At 38.3% G+C, this 24784-nt stretch overlaps 1 protein-coding gene across 2 annotated transcripts in view; it reads right to left on the bottom strand.

Moving 5' to 3' along the window:
- SMPD3 (sphingomyelin phosphodiesterase 3) overlaps positions 1-24784 on the bottom strand; it is a 1377949-nt gene that overhangs the window by 24389 nt on the left and 1328776 nt on the right. For both annotated transcript variants that reach the window (XM_044081341.1, XM_044081340.1), the window contains one exon: positions 4693-4855. In XM_044081341.1, the coding sequence (XP_043937276.1) occupies positions 4693-4855 (163 nt within the window). The remainder of the gene's footprint in view (positions 1-4692; positions 4856-24784) is intronic.

Here is a 24784-nt window from a genome sequence, read left to right as displayed (position 1 = left end):
TCTCTGATCAGTATTAGCAAAAAACGGCAAAACATAAAACACTCATAAAATCATTTAAGGCCAGTTTCGGGACACTAAAAAACACAGCATCAATGGGACCAGATGGTATCTGGGCTGCATCCACCATGAACTCCAAGAAGAGCTAAACCCAAACATAAAACTACTCTTCAGTCTCAGCAGCCTACAGGATATATATATAATATGGCGAAGAAACTCCAGCTCTACTCAGTGGCATACCGCCTGCTCAGAGGCGATCTGTGCCTTGATGTATAAAACCAATGTCCAACCCGAATTAATGGACATGTGCACTCAGAAAAAAATAATCCCATCATCGAGCTCGCGCCGAGAGACTTGTAACTAAAAATAATAAATAATATATTAACTTTCTAATTAATATTTTATATTGATTTTATTGTACACGTTAACAATTGTAATTAATTAAATTAATCATATTTACATATTAAATAACATGTTAAATAAATTAACATTTACATATTAAAATGTTAAATAATATATTAAATTGCTATGCAAAGTTCCTGAGTAAAATATTAAGTAGTAAAATGTTTTTGTTAAACTTAATAGGGGTCATATAGTCCGGAGTCAAATCATCTGGGGTCAAACTGTTCAACAAATATTCTCCTATACAATAAATATGAATTTAAATATGAAAGTGTATCCAATTGCATTGGGGTCAAATCATCCAGCATCAAACTGTCCTGCTTCTCTCTAAATAGATACACGTCATTATATTTAATGACTAGCCTAATGAGGACTGAGTAAAGGGGAACAACGACATCCCTAGACCTACAAACAATCACTTTGTTTATAAGCTGTGCAGTATAAAAGGACACATTTTGTTCTAAAGTTAAGTCACTGTCCACAAATCCCAATCAACTTGGTCAACTCTTAGGGTCGTATTGTCAATGAGGTAGTTCCCTTGGGTAGATGACTTCCCATTGATCTAAGACAAATTTTATTTAATCAAAAAACATGTAAAAATTTAATCTAAAATGCATTTGATCTAATCATATGTAATAGCAAAGTCTAGCAGGATACAGACAATTCCTTCTAGTGTGGTTTAGGGAGCTGGAATAGTAGGAATTACATAGCAAATGAATCTAGTCCATCATTTATAACTTGATAATGTCCAGACACATGTTGCCCCCCATCTTATTGTGTTTGTGTGCCAGCAATGACTCAATGAGTGTTTTTGTTTTCATTTTTCTTGTGGATACGCAACCATGGAATTAGGGTGTTTATGAAAAATGAGGATAGGGATGAAAGCCACCACATGAGAGGTGCAAGGGGAGGACTTGCGCCCCTGAAAAATACACTTTAGAGGAGTATTTGCTGTAATGTAATTTCCTTCTACCCTTAGGAGCAAGCCTAGACACACCAGGTCTCATTTTTTGCACACCTCAAGTCTTAGTTGAGGAACAATTAAAAAAAAAAAAAAAAGAAAAAAGAAAAGAAAACCCAGGTCACGTTTCCAATTTTCTCAAAACTGTAACAAGCCACTTGCTACATTTATCGGAAGCGGTTTTCTACAACTAATATCATTTATGAAGCACTAAAGCAAGTACTTCAGTCTTAGTGCCTTGACAGTAAATTTATTTTCATACCAGTACAGAAATAATAACTAAATTGCACTACTTGACATCAAATGTTTACCTAGAGGATGTTATACAGGAAAGGGCAAGATTGTGTGTGTGTGTGTGTGTGTGTGTGTGTGTGTGTGTGTGTGTGTGTGTGTGTGTGTGTGTGTCTATTTGTGTGCATGAATGCACTCACAAGTATGTGTGTATGTGAATTGGTAGGAAAATTAACCTTCTCATTAACTACAAAATGTTCAAATAAAATTGCTATTTCATTTTACACAGTTTTAAAACATTATTAGAATGTGTATATGTTTAAAATAAAATCTGGCATAAACAATAAAATGCCAGTGCTACACTACAGTTCACTTGTGCAGTTACTTTTTCTCTAGTTTAGGAATTCATTATCTCTTTAGTTTATATTAATTGTCATAAATGTCAACAGAAGTCCTAACTGTACTTTGTATGCCCTCATAAGTATTTTTAGTTATATACAGTGTACTAAAATATAGCTGTATATTATAATCCATTTATCGGATAATGTATATATCTCTATATGTATGTAGCTGTATATGGTCTCTCTATTACTTCATATGAACATTCATAGTTCAAGGTACTGTCTTTGCCCTATAGACCCAGGTCAGGATTAGAAAGGGTGTTTGGACCAGCTACCTGGTTAATGAGTGCTAATAAATAATGAATAAACAATAACTGTAAACAACATATGAGCAACAGCATAGTGTGTGCCATTATTCACTGAAACTGAAGACCACACTAGTAATATACTTAAATATAATGCACCATTATAGATAACTTTTAAAAGGTAAAGCTCCAGGCTGGAATTCATTGACAATTAGCTCTTTACATGGTTTGCAGTGACAATCAAGGTGGTGATTTACACACACGTTACATGTACGTACTACAGCATTAAACCTGCAATTGCTGTGCAAATGACTATACAGTGATGTTTATATGGCTATGCATGCAAATGAGCCTATAATAGTACGCAGGTAACAATGTGATGAATAGTAGATAGATGCAAGGATGTCGATACTTAATAGTACAGTCCCATATAGCATGGCAGAAATATCAGAAAGTCACAATGATTGTGTCAATGCAGCATCTGATCACTAGCACTTCCTACTTGTTGCTGCCTCCACTAGCATTAACTGTGTACTGCATCATGTCCACTAATCTGAGCAGAGAAGGTTCAGGCAGCCCCTCACTTTTCATAGCCTCACAAACCAGCCAGTTATCGATCAGTTTAGAGTGGACCATGACAAGCTAAGGGCCCTGGTCGATATGTATCACCCAGATGCTAAGTCTTGAGGTCTAAGAGGTATGCCTATCCTTGTGGAGACAAAGGCATGTGTTATCTTTTTAGCAACTGGGAGCTTTCAGTGACCATTTGGAGACGTGTTACGTGTACTGCAAGCATCTGCCTCCAAATACTTAATAACGTCCCTAATGATGTTTATTTATGTGAATGTGCATTTATTCTTCTGCAGGACTGGGGGGGAAGATGACCACCACTAATCATGGGTTTTATAACATTACTTATTTTCCTGAGGTACTAGATACAGCAATTACAGCCCCATCTGACCCATAATCACAGAGATCTGAAACTGAAGACCTAGCATTTCCTATTCTGCCTAGCAATATGAAATACACAGGTCATTATTACAAGTCTGTGAAACCCTGGCTGCTCACATGATTTCCATTACTTGAATATATCTGATCAGTATGAAAGGTTTCAGTTTGATGATCTTTCCTTACAGACATTTGGTTGGTAAGTGCATGTTACTGTGCATGTAACCAGTGACCCCCATCTCCGTCCCCAAGTTGCAGGTGACGTTAGACACCCCATTGAGCCTTCTCTTGCTCCCAACCCCTGTCAGCCACCCTGACACTGCTGATGAAATTGCATGTATTACCCAAAATGTGACATGCGTCATCAGTGCCCAGTCTACTGAAGGGATGATTTTGCTACCCACTGTACATCTGTAGGAGCATTGCAATACAGTCAGTGAATTTTTGCAACTTTTGTTTATTTGTCTGAATTCACATATAGTCCTAAAAGTGTAAGTCCCTAACTAGATTTTCTGTGGCTTTATTTTGAATATAGAATACAAATTTCCAGTTCTACAATTACATGTTGGGGAGGAGGGGAGTGAAGACAATCCATATAAGGAAGTCATCATGTGACCTACCCAGAATCCACAAAAAGCATTAGACTTTACTGTAGTGCACATTTCGTTTCCATAGCAACGAATAAAATTCCATACAAGTTTAATATATCTCTCTAAAACATTGCACATTTATGTAAAAGGCAAGGTCAACACAACATTGTACTTTTGTCTAAGAAATTATTACATTTTTTTAATTTAGTACTACTTTAACGAATCTAGTTGATTTTATTGCATTTTCCTTTGAGAGAGCAGTAGTATTTTTTAAGTACAGTTTTCCTGACAGTGGCTATGCTCACATCTGCGACAGTACACATGTTTGCACCTGCTGCTGAGGAAGATACAAAGGGGCATGTCTGGGGCTCTCATTGACATGCGGTCACTCTCTCCCTTTTAAGATGCTGTGCATTTAGTATGTACAGCGACATAGTCCTCTGTAGTTATAGGTTTCAGTTTACCATGGCGGTTAGGTGCTCATTTACCCAGGATTGGCACAACCAGTGACTGTGATGCATTTATGTCAGTGTCATTGTCAGATAGAACTACTGCAAGTGTTTAGCCCCCAACACTTTATTAAAATAATTTGGGCAGCGCCCTCTATTTTATACACCCTGTCTATATTCCTTCTAGCATTCTGAGAGATATGTCTCACAATGAACTTTGAGTGTTGGCAAATTTGAAGTAACTTCTAGACAACAACGATAACCTGCACCTCTAGGACACAGATCAAATTTAATTTTGCCAAAGGAGCACACTTAATCATAATGACAATGGCTTCTAGGGAATTTAAACTCTTCTAAAAAATCTTTCTTAGAAATCTTCTTTCCACTTTTTTGCTGTACCGTTGAAAGGTGAGTAAAATCCTGCCCTGATTTCTGTCATCATTTCACACTCACAACAATGATACTTACCACTTTCCATTCTGCATTGAGACCTTCTTCTTTATGCATTACGTAGTCAATCCTCCTCCCACTACCTTTCAGTGGCACTTTTCTGCCCTTTTCACTGGCTACGTGATTCTTACCAGTGGGATACACCAAGTACTCTTTCCTCCCCTCCTCGTTTTCCAGTACCCTGTGTAAAAAAAAATGCCATTAGAAATGACAACATCAGAAAAGCTTATAGTTATGTTTGCTCTTAACTCGTTGCTGGAAATTATCTACTGAAATGGTAGTGATTTCAGAATGGTTTACACCTTAGTAAATACTGACAGGATGAAATGCCCTTGATTACAGATGTTCTGAATGACAGTCAGAGTATCACAATAGAAAAAAGAAATGACTTTCACAGTGTACCATACACAAACCATTTCCCTCATCCTGTCTGTCCTTTTATGTTTACTCATTTCTGCCTCTGCGGACATTATAACAAACAGTTGGATCTGTGATATTTCTAGTGATCTCCACTGTCCTTAAGATTACATGTATCTGAATGTAAATATCTTACAGGTATAGAAAAAAATCAAATAATAATGAACTGTATTAAGAAATGTAGGGTGAAAATTGTCATGTTGTAGGAGACACATTTGGATAGCTCTGAACAAACATCTATCCTCTACTCCTTTTTCACATTTTTGTATATGGGGTCGGGGTGTCACTTCAATAGTGACAATCATCTCAAGCCAAGGTTTACACCACTGGGTGGCTAACTTTGAACATATGAGTCTGATAAAAATATTATTTTAGTGTGGATATTCAGCAGAATATCAAGGACAAAGGAAAAAAGCCATTGTTATATTGATAGGAGGAGATACTCTGTTTCTAGTCGAAAAGGAAAAACGGACCATAATGAAAGATTTGGGGCAGTAAGGAAAGAGACTTACCTTTGTGTGCCTCAATAACCCCCCTAAAACTACAGCTCTGGAGCTTAGAAAATTTTGGAATAAATAATTTTTTAGGAGGGCATTTTATTTCCAGGTAGTGAATGAAATTTAACATGTAGCAGTGACTAACTAGAGAAGGTGGATTCTTAATAGAAGTATTTGCACTCAGGATGGTATTTAAGTACCTACAACTTAGACGGAGTTGTCATATTATACTCCAAATTACACTAACTGGGATAGGCTGTCAGAAACTATATATCACATGAACATATACGAGTTACTATCTGTCCCTCTTTGTGCAGGACAGTCCGTTTTTGAACAATTGTTTCCTGCAGTAAAATTTAAAAAAAAATTGCAAATGTCCTGAGATTTTAGGACAAAAAAATAGTTAATTTGTTATTTTAATTGTTAGATATCAGTTATTTTGTATCTGAAACACCTAAATGTTACATAAAACAGCATAACCAACTCAAATGCTACAAGAATAAACTTTTATTTTAGCAAAAAAGTGAAGTTCTGTCCTTTGCACTAGGCGTGGGTATGGTTTGTCCTGCAATATCTCAAAATTCTAGAAACAAAATGGCCCACTTTGGGTATTTGAAAAGGTGGCAGCCATACATACATTTGGTAGATAAGAGCTAAGAAAAAAGATGCAAGGAAATAACATAAAAGAAAGGTGCTGGTGTTTCCTTACATATTTATTAAAAAAAATGGAAGTTTGTGGAAAGAGTAATAAGTAAAACTTGAGAGTTATAAGGAAAGATATAATTTGTTCCAGAGGGACTTGCAGGGGCTTAGTTTAAAATGACATTTTTTTATAAACATAGTAAAATTAAGGGAGAAAAAGATGTGGGTGGAGTAACAAAAAATATTAGAAGGATTAACAAAAGTTAACATATTGCAGAAGAGGGGGATGCTTACAGCTGCAGAATGCTAAGACCAAAACAAGTTAGATTTGGACAATATGCAAGCATCTGGAAAATTTGCAGTGAAACACTTACTTTATCATTGAACACAGAATTTTGCAGTGCAAGATTTATGTGACAGAAAGTAAAAAGAACTGTGGCAAAACACTGGCATCCTAACACATGATGTTTAATTAGGAATCATGAAGAGATAATTGAAATGTTTCAGCGGTTTTATGAAAATCTTTATTAAGCAATGGATATGGGAAATCAGGAAGAGACACTCTGAAAAAGATTTCATATTCCCAAACTTGGCAAAGTGGGGATTCACCAATTAACAGTCACAATAGACAAAGCACAAATAAAAACATTAAATATAACCATGCAACAGTGAAATCTCTAGGAATGGTTGGAATTCCCATTGAAATTTGAAAGTTAAAAGCAAGGAGGCTGTTGAAAAAATGGAAAGCATTATTTAATAATGTTATGAAGGTGAGATACCTTCATCATGAAACAAGGTAGTAGTGCTGGTAGTATTATCAAAGGAGAGCAATGGTCATGCTGACCCCACCTCATGTAGACCAGTTTTGATTCTAAATCATGATTATAAAATGTTTATGTCAATACTAGCTGCTAAAGAGACTGGCAAACCAATGCTGATAGATATGGATCAATGTGGTTTTGTGGAAGGGAGACAAACATTTGATAACATTAATAGAACTATGATGATTTGGGAGAAATCAGAATAAAAAAATCCATTATTGTTGATTATTTGCATGTAAAGAAAACATATGGAGACAGATTCAATGAAGCTTACACTAAGTGTACACTGTTCTGAGTGAACAGACAACACAGACATAACAGACACCTTTTTCCTCCTAGTTTTAGGTGCCTTACTGATATTCTTGGAGCTTTAAATACTGACACAGATTCATAAAGGTTACCACATACCACAATATGTAGACTACATGTACAATTAGTGTAATCTTTCTGAGTAATTAGAAAGAACAAAAAATGTGATAAGAACTTTATTGAGTAGATATCGTGTATACTTAGTGTACACTTAGTGTCGGCTTTATTGAATCGAGCCCATGATGTTTTTTTGGGGAATTCACGGGTTGGGCATTATGTAAGTAAGTGCACTTCCAAATAGTATAACAGAGTTAATAGCTGATCTGATGTTGTCCTTTTTGTTCTGACTCAGGAATGGTTCTAGGATCCAATACTCGGATTCAACTCGGCAGCATACACAAGACTTAGAATCCAGTTCAAATGATCCTCCATCTACCAATAATGATGTACTCTGTCTCCCGCTTCTCAGATCTCTTTTGCTGCTATTGTGACAATATGGATCATTTTCAAGCTGTGAGAGAAATCTTTTTTGTAAAGTTTTTTGATACATTTGTTTGCTCTTTAGTTACTATAGTTAGTTTTTTTCTTCTTTCCTCCCTCCAGTTATTGCAGGTGTTATGGCTTTTCCTTTTCTGCATTCCTGTCATTATTTTTGCCCCATTCCTACCTTTCCTGGCACTTTTTCTTCCTTTTCATTTCTATATCTTTAGTTATATAGTATTATCTAAAATACATTTTACTATATTATTATATAAAATATTTATTTCTATCTCTCTCTCTCTCTCTCTCTCTCTATATATATATATATATATATATATATATATATATATATATATATATATATATATATAAGTGTGTAGCTTAAAGTGTGTTGTTCATACTTTATTATCCTCTCAGGTTGTTCTGTTTTTGTATAGTTCTTATAATTAATACTGTTAAGGTTTACTGGTTCTCTGTTTTTGAAATGTTGGAGAAACACCCTAGTTTCAAGAAATGCACTTCTTGTGGGCATAAGACTTGGAGACGCTCAAGTGCAACATCCTGTTTGACTAACCTTGAGGTATATTTACTTTTTAAGTAAATTGAAACACCTCCACCTTTATTCTCTGTCTGTACAGTAGCCAGTCTAAATGTGTGGAAGGCATTACAGTCTTGCACTGCCAGTTTGCTCTCTGAGGCTTTAAACCATATCTTGGTGACTGCACAGATCAAGCACCTCGCTGACTCTGTTCAAGAGAAATCTAGACCTGTGGATGGGAGATCGTAGGTTTACCCCGGGAATCATCTCTGGGTCACTGACAGAGGCACACAACAAACTAATGGGCACAGTTTTTTTTTTTTTTAGGGTGGTAGCCACAATAATTTTTACTAGGCTTATAAATATAAGGCTAGGGCAGATAGCCTATAATGGAATGATGAACCTGAACTATATGAGGAAAGCTTGTAGGGAGTGGAATTTATTGTTTAGACTTACTCTACTGTTTTTCTTCCTGCAACAAGAAACCACAGGAATCATTCCAAAAAAAAACAAGAAGGAAAAGGCATTTACCCAAGGCTCCTGTTATTCTGATTAGGGGTAATATATAATTATTGACCATGGGATGGGTAAGGCCAATCTAACACCAAGTGGGATTGGTTAATTTGAACCCAAAAGAAAAACTGGACATGCTTAAACTGGCCCAGAAGGGTGGCTAACCTACTACTTTCCTATGAACCTATAAGAAAGGAAAGTCCATGGAAACTCATTTTATATCTGTTCGAATTAAACAAGTGACAAAGTGTAAGAAGATTCAGAATGTTAACCTGTCAGTCCTTTCTCCCTCTGCTGTGTCTAAAAGCATTTATGGTGACTATGGATTACAGACAGTGGTGGATGCTACCAGTTCACCTCCTTATTTTTTGACTTAAACACTGCTCCATGAGCATTTACAAAGTGTCCGACATCAATGATAGCCCATTGCAGGACAAAGATTTACATATCTTGCAATGCATAGATGATTGCCTTCTGCAGTCCCCTTCTGATGAGGAAATCTAAAGAAGTTATAGTCCCACTCAGAGAATGATGTTCTTGGGGTATTTCCTGGACACAGGCATCAAGGATTTCTCTGCCCCAGGACAAGTTTGCATCCCTCATTCAGTTCTTCCAGAATATGTCAAAAAATATGGTAAACAGCTAGGGAAGTCCTCAGGATCCTGGGACACCCAGCTTCAATCCTAATGGTCCCCACAATCAAGGCTGCACATCAGAAAGATCCAGTGATACCTAAAGCACCTTTGGGATCTACAAGTGCACACATTACAGCACCCTCTCCCAGCTTTCCCTTGCTGTCGATATCAGCCATCCAAGAGAACGGGGAAATGTCTTTCTGCCCTTGACCCAAACTCAGACAATCACCACAGATGATTCAGACCAGACATGGGAAGCTCATGCAGAAGTTTTGAAACTGCAGGGCACTTGGAGTAGGCCAGAGACCATTCTGAGCATAAATCTTAATGATTATAGCAGTCCAAAATGCATAAAAAACATTCAAGTCCTTCTGGATCCCAGGAACCCTGAGGACTGTGATGGACAACATAATAATGTAGTATATCAATAGACAGGAAGGAGTACATGCAAATGCGTTGTGCAGTATGACCTTAAAAACTTGGGAGTTAACCACAACATCTAACCAAGAATGCATATCTCTTCTGTCATGTACTTAATCAAACTATAAGTGTAACATTCACGTATTTAAAAACCTCTTATAATTATCTGTTATCTTCCATTTGCAATTTGTTTTCTTATGGGGATCTTCCCTCAGGCCTCTGCCGAAAATGGCTACTGCTTAGTGGGACATACCTAGTTAAAAAATGTCAAAATAAAATAAAATAAAAAAATAAGACAGTTCACAACCCCACAAGGGCCAACTTTTTAGTGGGTCACTTGAGCAGGACCTCAGCAGATCCACATGACCATCAGTTGCACAGGTAGGTCTTTTTGTCTCTGACTTAAGAGGTGGGATATGCCAGAAACATGGTATATGCCAGAAACATGACAACTTTAAAATCAACAGGTTTTTTGAGTCCGGGCGCCTCAATCACAATCTTGGCCAGTGTACATGTTTAGTATTTCATGGTGGGGAAAATTCCTGTTTGCCTTTCTACCTTCCACTCATCCCAAAAGTGATTTAAGAGATTCAAGAAGAGCAACCAAGGCTAATCATTGTAGCCACCCTTTGGACCAGGCTCTCTGGTTCTTATACCTTGTATTGATTATCAAGTAAGACTTAGTGATTCTCCCCAAAGATTTATACCTATTAATCGAGAGTGAGCACACCTTAATGCACACAGGAATCCAGCTCCTCTGTCTACCACCCTGAAAGATTTAACCTTATTATTCCTTGAGCACCAGTTGTCTTAGTGTATGTGGAACACATTGAGGTTGGCCTGGAGACCGAGCATAATAAAATTATATTTGCCAAGTTAAATTGTGGTCCCATCTGCCTGAGTTGGTGTTAGCTCAGATGGATGTGAGTGACCTCACAGTGTGTAATGAAACCAACAGAGGAATTCCTGACCAAATTTCCCCGACCACCTTTGCTCTCCCTGAGACTAATGTGATTAATGAAAGAAAGTAAATAAAAAATAAAGTGGAAGAGAGTCTCACTTTGGTCACAAAGGAGGAGACTCATACCTCCTGAAGAAGGTGTATCACAGGTTGTAAAACACCTGATAGGGCTATTTCAGACAGGTTAGGTTTAACCTTCCCTTAAGGTTCACTATTTAGCTATAGCATCTTGTTTACCTTGAAGACCCTCTTTCCAATAGAAGGGATATGTGACAGTTTTTAAATGTAGTCATACATCTCAGGCCTCTCAAAAGGGTGACTGTGCCACCGTTGGACCTAAATTTTGTGTCAGAAAACTAACACGTTCTCCATTCAAACCATCAGATTTGAAACATATAAACTCCATATCATAGAAAGCAGTGCTTGTAATCACCTTAGCTAGAAGACTCTCAAAACTGCAACTACTGATGTGCAAAGAACCCCTTCAGCTTTTCCTTGCAGATGGGATTAACTTGTGCACTAATCCATCATTTATGGCACAGGTTTTGACAGAGGTTGCACATAACTAGGCAATCCATATTCCTTTGTTCCTGAATAAGACCAAAGGCTACAGAAAAATCAGATCGTTTTTTGTGGCTTCTGCTCACAAAGTATGGGCTGCCCAACTGCAAGCAAACCATTTATAATTTAATGTCACGTTGTATCATTTTCTGCAACACATTCCATAGTAAACAACTACCAGGACATATTAAGCCAAACTCCTTCAGAGCCACAGCTACAATAGTAAGATTCCTAAAAGGGATGCCTCCTACTTACATCCTGGAAACAATTTTTTGGTCACTTGTCCATATCTTCTTCAAACAGTACAGATATTGTCTAGGGCTAGGGGGGATTTGTAGCAGCAGTCCTGGAGGGCATGTTGGCATCTTCCCATAGGAGTACCAACCACCCAAAGGACTGTAAGTAAAACCTGTGGGTGTCACCCCTGAAGTTGTGACTACAGCAGAGAGTTACACAAAAATATAGTTTAGTTGTGTTGCCAAGTTTACATAATTATATATGCGTCGTACTAGTTTTGCACTCACTCATGCTCTCTGTCTCTCTCACACATACACACACACACACACACACACACACACACACACACACACACACACACACACACACACACACACACACACATATAATATATATATATGGAGTACTTCACTGAACAGTGAGCTTGACAAAAATGTCATATCCTTTGGATTCACAGAACTTATAAAAACTCCAGGCAGAGAAGATCCATATTCTGCCACAGAAAACCTGCTGGACTGGATTTGTACAGGGCAGCTGCACAGTAATAAGCAGTGGAATCCTTTAAACCACTGTTGTCACCATCCACCACCTTCCAGTCTATGCTGTATGGAAACATAAGCTCTGACCTGGAAATCGCAAACTGATAGATGTTTAAAGGCTCAGGAATATATCATATGTTCCCATAGTAGAATAAAGTCCAATAACAGTAGGAGCAACAGGTCTAACAAAAAAATAAATAATTACAGTTGCATTTAGATGTGCCACCAATACGTGTAAACTCATATGGATTAGGGAAACAGGCAATTCTGGGCACACTATGGGTGCTAAGAAAAATAACCTCACTTAACATCAAAGACAGAAAGAATACTAATGTCATAAGCTCTAATCATATCCTAACTTAGGAACAGGGTCCATTTCATGGTATTAAAAACCCAAAAAGCTTGGAGAAATTAAACTGAAAAGAAATAAATCAGGTTGACTGAAACTATCTGGACCAAATATAGTCATAAATTATAAACATAATTCCAGAGGATGCCAATGTGTCAGTCTCAGGGGGAAATGGTTGAAAATCCTACCTGCTTCACTGGGAATGATCTGCACCTCTCTCTCTCTCTTTCTCTCTCTCTCTCTGAGGACTTCCACATACTGGCCAACACATTTTCAGCCCTCATTGTGCCTTTTTTTAAGGAAAAGTCAGTCTCCAACGTCTGTCAGCCTAAAAAGTTCTAATCAAGCTTACATCAACATAGCACTGCTCAATACTAGAAGCCTAAACAAAGATACCCACATTAGGGCCTTCTTAACCCTTGAAAACATAGTATTTGCATAGTCAAGAAAACATGGTTCCAACACAGTGATAAGATTACTTCTGTACACTGCCACTCCTTTTTGACCCTTATTAGACAAGGATGGCCCTTCCTCTGATGGGGGTGTGTCTGTTTTTATTTATAATCCCATCACCTCATGCCTACTCCAGCTAAATAATGACCTACAATTCATACTTATCTTAGTAGTGACAGTTACATCCATAGTGCATACTTTGGGCAACTACCGAACCCTACCATGACATGCATAGCTAATGATGCCTGCCTCAGCAAATTAGAATCCCTATCCTTCAAACCAAACACAATCATCCTGGGTGATTTCAACTATCCATTCATAAACTGTCTAACATATGTCATATAATAAATATATGTACAATGATTCTTGCATATCCTAAACACCTAGACCATAGACCAGACAGTGCCCCACATATGGCACAAAAATATTGGATCTGGTTCTTACAAATATAGCAGTATTATTCACTATACCCATAGTTGTCCACTCATTTGTCGAATCTGGCCACATTGAGGAAAATGTGTGACCTACCCTAATAGAAGAGGTTCTGTCTGTTAAACACTGAAATAATTTCTATATGATCTCAGTGAAAGGTGCCTCAAACCTCTTTGCCATTAGGGACTTCTCAAAGGCAAACTTCTTATCAATAACTACCAGTCTTAAGAAATCCAAAATATCCACACCACACAAACACAGCCAGGTTTATCACAGATGATTAATCTCACCTAAGCTCTTGCATCAAGATCTGTCTCCAAACTCATCATAAATGCAAACACCAAGTTCAAAACCAAACATCTTCATCTTTGATGAAACCCCAGCATAAACAAAAAAAGGAAAACAAACCTTCTCAGATCCCATTTTTCAAAAAGCAAACTCAGAAAAGGAAAAAAGGAGCTAAAGTAGAAGATCATAGCTATCAAGGCCAGATATGACTTGAATATGGCTGCTTACCATAGATGGCAGCAAACCCATTTCAGTTATGGCCCACTCAGACTCAGATTAATATTGGGAATATACTTGCATGCAAATTTAGTCCAGACATCTCCCCCTTATGGCCACCATGCTTCCCTTTCTAAACCATTAAATCTGCATCACCCATATTATCATCCAAGAGCAAGTACTACATGTTCTATCCCTATTCCAAACAAAGAACGCTAATGATATGGGTCCAAACAGCATACCATGCTGTTTTCTTGTTGGCATGGAACACTGATTCAGTGACTCCCTTGAAGACTTATTTAACTTTATTCACTGGATATGTTCCTGAGCCTCATGAACAGATGATATGGTCTCCCTGCAAAAGGGCAGCCCAACTACTGACCCATGAACTACAGAAGGATTAGCCTCACTAGCCTCATGTGTAAGAAAGTAAAGCATATCATCATGACATTCATAGATAAGGATATTGGGATCCTACAATCCCTTGATATGAACCAATTTGCTTTGTCTGAAAGTCAGTCACCTGGCTGACTTCTTTGAAAAGGGTCACTATCAAGAGCTAGGCAAAGGCAAAGAGGTACACACTACCTACTTGGACTTGGCAAAGACCCTTGACACCATCCCACATTCTAGAATTATTAATAAAATGACTCAACTAAAAATGAAAGTCTATGTAACTTACTAGATTGCAAATAGTTTAACAGATAGAGCCCATTCTATTAGGGTAGGTTGCACACTTTCCTTAAAAAACTTGTCATCAATGGTATTTTCCAAGGGTCACTTCATGGATGTGGAATTATCAAAGGGTCACTTCATGAACTACCACAGTGGCATTCATCAAGGGTCATTTTGTGTACTATAGCAATGGCAATCTTCAGCGATTACTATGTGGGGTACCACAGTGGCATTCTCCAAAGATCACTTCATGGACTACTACAATGACATTTTCCAAGGGTCACTTTGTGGACTACCACAGTGAAAATCTCCAAGGATAACTTCATGAACTACTATAGTGACATTTTCTAAGGGTCACTTCATGGACTACCACAGTGGCATTATCCAGCGGTCACTTTGTGGACTACTGCAATTATTGTGGACTACTGCAATTATATTTTCCAAGGGTCACTTCATGGACTACTGCAATGGCATTTTACAAGGGTCACTTTATGAACTACCACAGTGGCATTCTCCAAAGATCATTTCATGGACTACTACACCATTTTCCAAGGGTCACTTCATGGACTACAAAGTGACATTCTCCAAGGACCACTGTTTGTAGCACTGCAATGACATTCTACAAGGGTCACTTCATGAACTACCACAGAGACATTATCGAAGGGCCACTGTGTGTATCACTACAATGACAATTTCCAGGTGTCACTTTCTGGACCATCACAGTGACATTTTCAAAGGATCACCTCATGGACAACTACAATGACATTTGCCAATGGTCACGTTGTGGACTACTACACTGACATTCTCCAAGAGCCACTTTATGTACTACTACAATGACATTTTCCAAGGGTCACTTCATGGACTACTGCAGTGACATTTTCCAAGGGTCATTTTGTGAAATGTCACAGTGACATTCTCCAAGGGTCACTTCATGGACTACTACAAAGATGTTTTTCAAGGGACACTTTGTGGACTACCACAGTGACATTCTCCAAGCATCTCTTTACTACAATGATGTTTTCCAAGGGTCACTTTGTGGACTACCACAGTGGCATTCTCCAAGGTTCACTTTGTGTACTACCACAGTGACATTCTCCAAGGATCACTCCATGGACTACTACAATGACATTTTCTAAGGGTCGCTTTGTGAATTGCCATATTGCCATTCTCAAAGGATAACTTCATGGACTACCAGAGTGGTGTTCTCCAAGGGTCACTTTGTATATTTCGTTGATATCAGGACTGACATTGATAGTCCTCGGCTGACCTGCTTTGCTGATGATGGCAAACTCAGAGCTGTGATTAATACCACAAATGATATCCATAATCTCCAAGATGGACATACAAATAAATGGTCTCTGAACCAGGGATTGAAACTCAACACTAAAAAATGTAACACTTTACTGTTTGGGAAACAAGGACATCCCTACAACTATCACATAAATGAGCAACCCCCCCCCCCCAAACAGGCATAACCATTATAGACCTGGGCAGATTTGTAGACAATAAACTCTCCTTTGACCACCACAACATATCTGCAATTAGACAGTCTTTTCACCCAGCCCAGTAAATAACCAAAGGAATATCTTTCATGACACAGGAAGTTATAGTCTTCCTCTTCTCCACTCTTATTATACTGATAATTGAATTTAATGACCCCTTTGTGGGATATATCTATTCCAACAAATGGTTTAACTGAAAAAAAAGAATCAGTGGTATAAGCTCTGTAAGCTACACAAACAGTCTACTCAATCTTATATCGAGTTCAGTGCTGACCCAGCCTACATGGCAGCAAAATACTCATAAGCTTCTGTACTGTCTACATTTTTATTCAAATGCAAAGCAATAAATGCACACTCTAGGATCCTAAATCAACAGCATAGTATGAACAGAACCTATTGGAGAGACAGATATCTCTCCCAAAGTATCCCCTACCTGTGGAATAAACTAGCTAGCTAGCTATCATGACTTTGCAAGGGTTTTGGTCAATAAATGAAATATCCACAACTGTAACTGTAGCATTTATACAAGGTTTAATTTCTTATGAAACCATTTGTTTTTGTATGTTAGAAGTAGAGGTAATATACCATAGCCTGAGCAGCCAAATAGCTGCTTTGTATCTGCTTTCCTGGATATATAAGTCCTACATGTGAAAAGTCTCAACCCTTAATTATAAGGCTTCATGCAACTTGGATTACCTTCTTCTTAGCTATGTTTGCTTTTTTGTTAGTTTCATAAATAAAGTTGAATCCTCAGTGATTCCTTGGCTTTTTCTTCACTCATGTAAAACCCCAAGATATTGTCTGCCCCTGATACTTAATCAGGCCCTGGGTTTATGTGTTTATTCTGAATCTGGGTCTGACTGCGGATGCAATACTGTCCCAATGCCCAGCTCTGTCCCTGTGTCAATGCTGTGCCTGAGTCTACATCTGACCCAGTTTTCCTAGAGTCCAGGTCTGACCTGGGTCTAAGTCTGTCCTCAAGTGTACACCTGACCAGGGGTCTGTGCTTGTTTGTGAGACCAGGTCTGATCTGTGACTGTGGCTGAGGGCAGATTAAACCCTGGGGGTCCCATAGCCATGACCACACCTGGGTGTGATCCTTGGTGCCATGGCCAAGTACAGGTGCAACCCTAGAACTACATCTGACTCAACATTTCTTAACTCTGACTCATTGTCTGACTGTGAGTGTCTGGCCCTCATTCTGTGCATGTCTGTCTGTCTGTGGGTCTCTTGGCTCTCATTCTGTGCATGTCTGTCTGCTTGCCTGTGGGACTCTTGGCCCTTATTCTATGCATATCTCTCTGACTGTGGGTCTTTTGTTCTCATCTTGTGACTATTTGACAGTGGGGCTCTTGGCCCTTTTCCTTTGTTTGATACTGAATCTCTGTCTGACCATAGACTTGCATCTTTGGATTTAAATCAGACAATTTGTGCTCTTAATACAGTTTAGACCCTAAGTTCATACCTGATTTTTGGCTCCATGTCAGACATGGGAGAGCTACTGACCCTCAATCTCTGTCTTACATGGGGATCAGTCTAATCCCTGAATTGCTGACCCTGAATCCATCATTCAGCTCACACCTGACCCTTGAACTGTGTTTAACCCTGGACATGCTTGACCCAGGGCCATGTTTGATATCATTAAGTCTGTTGATCTTGGGTCTGTTTCTTCTATGGGTCTTACAGAACTAAGCTTTTATTTGACTTTCTATATTTGACATTTATCATGGGATCACTGTTGATGCTAGGCCTGCATGATATTTTGAACCAGTGACAGGAATATTTGCGTTGTTTAACTTTGACCTCACTGCTAATTTGGGGGCTTTATTTATTCTGTGACTATAAATGCAGTGATCTAATCAAGACATTTTACAACCAAGACTCATGTTTGCTATTGTAAACTTGGGAAGTCTCTTCTGGGGACTCGTGGCATTCTCTTACTGTTTACTGAGGAAGTACAGCATGATCTATAATAATCAGCTGAACTCCCACTACTTTGGACATGAGTATGTAGTTTTGGTAAAATTTCTTGTCAGAAGGATAGCATCTTGGGAGCACAATGCCTCTTGCATGTTATACTGCAGTGCCTGATTGGTAAATAAATTCACACGTATACTATAAAAATAGAATCCACAGACTTCTGATTTTCTTGCATCAAAGAACGTTATGTGAATTGCTGAGTTGTTAACATTTGAGTCTGAGCTTGAGTTTAGCATTCCACTTATGTCTGAGCCTGGGCAGCCTAAACACTAAATATCTGTCTGATCCTGGCCCTTTTCTGAATCTTGCCCTACTAACTCTGATGCTTTATTTGACCTTATGCCAACTGAAACTATGCCTTTGACATTAGGTCCTCCATAACTGACCCTGTATCTGATTATGGGTCCAATAAGCTTGACACTGTAGCTGGTCCCAGGTTTAGTGATTCTAACCTTGGGTTCACTGTCCAAAATGCTTTGTCTGAAACTGTTTACCAAGTTAGAAGACTAATCACAGTAGACCAGTTTCAGATTCAGCCCATAAAATTACAAAGCTAGTTTTAAAAAAATGTTACACAGTTTGTCATGATGAATATTGTAATAAAAGAATTTGTAAATATTGAATATTTTTGAAGAGCACAGCAGAACATATTTATAACAAAGAGACTGATGATCTGATCAAGAAGTAATATGCCTGTGAGAAGTTTTAAGTATATGTGTGGAGATGTTCTTCCCAGACCTCCACTGAATGCAGACTTTTTTTGACCCACTTAGACTTTCCCAATAAACGAATGTCAGTAAATAAATATGCAGATTTACTATGCTTTATTGGTTGAAGTATAACACATACAAACAGCTCTAATGAGAGTGAGAATGGTTATTGTGCAGTAAGGAAGGTTAAATGATGTGACTGGACGAGAAACACTTGCATTGGGGTTATTTGTGAAGACCTGCGTTAAGATGGGAATGGAATTTGGTTTAAGAGGATAATTGCCTAACATAAGCAGTAGAAATTCCCAGACTTTTGAAGCAAGAAGCTGTGGTTAGTGCACTTTATTTTTTGAAGTCTGTAGAATTAGACCTATGTAAATTTGACATCAAAGCTTATAGGATGGGATTTTTTAGCAATAATCCAGAACTCTGCATGGGTATATCAGGATTTATACATGGTTGATGTAGTCTTATCATGAGGGTAATGCCCAAGTGATTAAGCCAACCGTAGGTAAATCCATTTATACCCACAAATGAGACTGGATTATTGTTATCATGCAATTACATTATTTAAGAAAGAAGTTTCTTAAATAACATATTTGTATAAGGGCACCAGTCTTCTGAACTGTCTTCCCTATACAGATATCCTGTGTATGCATATGTGACTTATATTCCCAAGCTTGTACAATATGGCAATGGAGGAGAATCGACAGAGGAAACAGAATCTCAGTTGCTCCAGATGCATGTCTTTGGAATGTGGGAGGAAATCGGAGTACCTGGAGGAAACCACGCGAATGCAGGGAGGACATGCAGACCCATACAGAATGCACCCCAGCCAAGAATCAAACTAGAGAACCTCTTGCTTTGAGGGGACAATACTAACCACTGCACCACTGTGCTGCTTTGTCTCTCAACATATGCCAGTAGAAAGTCTGACCACCAAATGATGCTTCAGTGGCTGGTCTTTTTTTGTTTTGATATATGCTTTATTTACAACAGGCATGCTGGTTGAGCTATTCAATCAGCATGTTCAGTTTTGAATAGTAATGAGCATTTATTGTATAATTATGGTTAGTTTACAACTTAGCATTTCTGATGGGTAGCCATTTCTAGGCACTGATGTTCATACCAGGGGAGAGAGTAATCTAGAAATCTTGATGGGTAAGTCTGATAGAGTTTTCAGTGTTTTTGCTAGATGCTACACCTATTTTCAAAAGATGATATTCAAGTTGAGGCAAACCTAACAGCAAAGGAAATAAAGTGTTAAGATTTTTCATGCCCAGTGTAGACAGTTGTTTATTGTAATTCTAACACACTAGAAGGATGTCTTTATTGTTTTCCTTTTCTCTTGTACATGATGCATTTATAGCTAAGTCTTTCATCATACTATGTCCTCTGTGCATTCAGCTTGGGCCAGCTGATCTGAAACTGGTGTTTCACATTAGGCCTTCTGACACTGATCGTGTGTCTGACCTCTGAATGCAGGTCTGATCCCAGGCCCTCTGACCCTTGGTCTTTGTTTGACTTTGGGCCCACTGACCCAAATCCTTTGTCAGAACTCGAGACCAATAACCCTCAGACTGGGGTTCTGCTAACCCTAAAATCTCTGCCTGCTTACAGGCTTGTATACCCTTATCCTTTGTCTGTCTCTAGGCCTGTTATCCTAAAGTCTGTGTAGGACTTCCAATCCTGAACATTAGGCATTGTCTACTTTACCAGATGAAGACTGAATAATATTGCAGCAGTGATTATAATCAGATATATCTGCTTGTTCTGTTTCAAGTTTTTATGTAGGCATGTATGTTTTAAATGATAAAAAAAAAGGCCAAATAAAATCTGCCAAATTAGTTACTTTTCTAAGCAGAGAAAGGTAGTGCAATATGGAAAGGCAGTAGGAAAATCTGATAGGTTGCTGGATTGTAGAGTAAGGATAGCCGTCTACAGAAATACAGAAGTCATACTTTATTGCGCAGGGCCTTGTTATGGTCAGATGTGGAACACTGAGTGTATGTTGACATGTACAGGGCCTTGTTATGGTCAGATGTGGAACACTGAGTGTATGTTGACATGTACAGGGCCTTGTTATGGTCAGATGTGGAACACTGAATGTATGTTGACATGTACAGGGCCTTGTTATGGTCCGATGTGGAACACTGAATGTATGTTGACATGTACAGGGCCTTGTTATGGTCAGATGTGGAACACTGAGTGTATGTTGACATGTACAGGGCCTTGTTATGGTCAGATGTGGAACACTGAATGTATGTTGACATGTACAGGGCCTTGTTATGGTCAGATGTGGAACACTGAGTGTATGTTGACATGTACAGGGCCTTGTTATGGTCATATGTGGAACACTGCATGTATGTTGACATGTACAGGGCCTTGTTATGGTCAGATGTGGAACACTGAGTGTATGTTGACATGTACAGGGCCTTGTTATGGTCAGATGTGGAACACTGAATGTATGTTGACAAAGAGAGAGATGATGGGTACAATGAAAAGGAAGGGTAAGGGAATGGCAGCGGTATAGAGGTGAACTAATTGCAATATACAGCAGGGCTCTATAAATAATACAACTTGCTTTATTATACCATCTTTGCATGTAAGACTGACTCTTTAGTTATGCAGAACAGATCTGCTCTTTTAGAAGACTTAGGAATCAAATCATTGACATCAAATGTGGCCTTTTCCTAAGAAACTGAAAAAGTATAAATTCCAATCCACAAAAAAGGGTAAAAGTGCATTGTGATCTTTTTTTTACAAGTATAACAGGATGAAATGTTATTTTATATTCCTAGCAAACATAACGAAAGTGGAAGACCTCAGGCCTGATTCATTAACTCCTACACTTAGTGTACAGGATCTGTTGTCAAGATCATCCTTGCCACATTTTTTTGTGCTTCTAGTCTCTCAGAAAGATTACAGTAAGTGTACATATCATCTACATGTTTGGTAACCTTTAGGAATCCCTCTCAGTATTTATGGTTACAAGAAAATTGGTAGGAAAACTATAAAATTAGGAGGAAGAAGGTGTGAGTTATGCTTGTGTTGTCTGTTCAGTCAGAACGGTGTACACTTAGTGTAGGAGTTAATGAATCCCAGGGCTTGTTTATGGAATATTCGGATATCAAACATTAGTGCAGGGTCAAAAGCCATGAGGTTTTCATGTTTGTCCTTCTTTTCAGATAAAAGCACTGTACAGGCTTAGTAGTAAGTGTTGGCAAGGACGATTTGTTAATGGCTGAGTAAGGTAGAATAGTTTGTGACAAACCTTCTTTCTGTAGCAGAGGGCTGTTTATACTCCATAGTACAGATGATTTGTGGAGTGTGCTGGCTAGCACAGTGTGACATTTTGCTCAGGCCCACAAAGCTCATGGAGCACTGCAATACAATCTGAGTGACTCTGCTGCCTCAGTTCCTCAGAAAATCACGGCTCTGGAGTGTTGTGTTATGCCTTGTGCAGCCTGGCACTTCAGCTGACATATTTGAAATTACTCACAGTATTTATCTGCATACTGCTAGGTTGTCATGATGTTGAACTTCATCTGATGTAAATGTAACTGATTAGCACTGTTAGGACAGGGTCCAAATACTACCAAAGTGGCTGAAGGCACTGATGTCCCCCTCTGGCTGTTCTGCATGGCATCAGGGATAGTCAGAATGTTGTAGAAGGGTGGAGTGGGGCTGGTCACTTGCTAGAACCACACTGAATGGCTGTCTACCATGATATATGGGGCCCATTCATATGGCAAATCCAACAGGGAGGTCATATGGAACAGCAGAAGGCTGATTTACATTGCATATTACAGTGTAGACACTATAAGTTATCCTGTCACTCTGTGAACACTGTAGTATAGTGCAAGTCACTGTAATGTCATCCGAGTTCATAAATACCACCAGACGACACAGTAACAGGGTATTTAGGCTGTTTAGACTCTTCTCCATTAGTCTGTACCCTACAGAACTTTGCATTACATACCAATCAATGAAAGCAAGAACTAATCAAATTCTGGACTGGTTCCTAGCCATATTTCTAATCCTTTATGCAATTAGATTTCTATATCTAAAGACAGTGGTAGTATTTCCATGATTGTTTCAGAATTGTATAATCATCAAGTCAAAGAAAGTTGTCATGAGGTTTTATCTTAAAAGCTTTGTTGCCAAAAGTGTTCATTTCAAATCTCTGTAGAGAGTTAAACCTTTCCTAGCAGAGAGAGCTAGAGAAACAATTGCAAAAACCTCCTTACTCACCGCACTACTGTACACCTCCCAAATCTTCACAAACCTGCCACCACTCCAGAGAATAAACATTGAACAATGTTAACAGTAAAACTGTAAAATTTGCTGCAAATTTGCCTCACCATACCCACTACTGCTAAGGTCTCAGGAATGAACTACACACATCCTTCACCAATAAGAGTGTTTAGTAGTCCAGAACTTAATATACAACAAAGGCCAATGCCCAGCCTTAAATCTATGATCCAGCAGTATAACCCAAGACAAATTTCTACTTACTGTAACTAAATCTATAAATATAAGAGGAGATACACTCATAACATTTGAAACTCAATCTCTCCAAATCTCAAGCAAACTAAACAACTGCAAACTTTTAAAGCAGATATTGCTAATCCCCAGGATAAAATGTGCACTTATATTCACATAAATGATTTTATACAACTGAAAAGCTACAATGTAAATGCACATATTTTTTTCATATCTGTAAAGACATGAAGTTTATGTGTAAATACTTGCAAGTTATATGTTGTTTATGTATGTAGCCTGTAAACTCTTACTATATATTATTATTGCTATTTGCCATGTAATGCTTGTACTGTACAGTATATTGCTGTTTTTTTGTCATGTCAACCTTTTCTCCCTGGTCTGCTGAACAGTTCTTAAGCCTAGTCGGACAATCCCTGTTAACCAATGCAAAATAAAATAAATACATTCTTTACATCATATATATGTTTATATTTTTTAATGTAATTTTAGGCACTGCTACAGAATACAGCTGAAGAGCTGAAAATTAATACCATCTGTTTAGGTCTACTTGTTTCACAGCTGGAATAAGGATACAACTTGTAACAGTACCTAAAGGTATTGATTCTGATTTGAATTTTGGAAGGATTAAAACAACTGTTATGAAAAACGTATACTTGTATAGTAAAGTTATTTTATTGTTTGCAAAATAACATATGACCAGCATCAGAAGGCTTCAGAGATCATGTCATTTGCATTTTTGGACAAGTGAGGAGAATTTTAGTTAGAGACATTTACCAGTCATAGAAAAATACTCTAATGTGGCAGGAAATTTTTGAAGGCTTCTTTCATGTTGCAACTAATCATCCCTCTTACCATAGGTCTTTAACTCAGTGAGATACAAACAAGCAGTTATGCAGATGGCCATGAAGGAAGTTCAAGTCCTTTTTCTCACCACCTCTTTCTCTTATCCTTCTCTGTTTCGCCATGCTGACATCTCTTGTGAATGGAGCAGATACTGCTGTTGTGCACCAGCATTGTTTGATATGCAGAAATCCCACTGTATCTGACCCAGCAGTATGCAAGATTCCACTTGTGCATGTGCTCTCTCAATCTGTCTGACTCAGCAGTAATCATACGTCCACTCATGAATGTGTTGTCCCACTCTGCCTGACCCAGTGGTATGCATGCTTCCACTCTTGTATGTGCTCTCCCACTCTGTCTGACCCAGTGGTATGCAAGCTTCCATTAACGCAAGTGTTTCCCTACTCTATCTTACCCAGAGGTAAGCATGCTTCCATTAGTGTATGTGTTTTCCCACTCTGTCTGATACAGCGGTATGCATGCTTCCACTCATGCATGTTTTCTTCCACTCTGTCTGACCCAACAGTAATCATGCTTCCATTAATGCATGTGTTCTCCCACTCAGTATTTGTAATTATTGTAGCAATCT

Source organism: Protopterus annectens, chromosome 8.part0 (genome assembly GCF_019279795.1).
Source record: "Protopterus annectens isolate FY-2018-M chromosome 8.part0, PAN1.0, whole genome shotgun sequence".
Classification (NCBI taxonomy): Eukaryota; Metazoa; Chordata; order Ceratodontiformes; family Protopteridae; genus Protopterus; species Protopterus annectens.
This window is presented reverse-complemented; position numbering and strand designations above follow the sequence as displayed.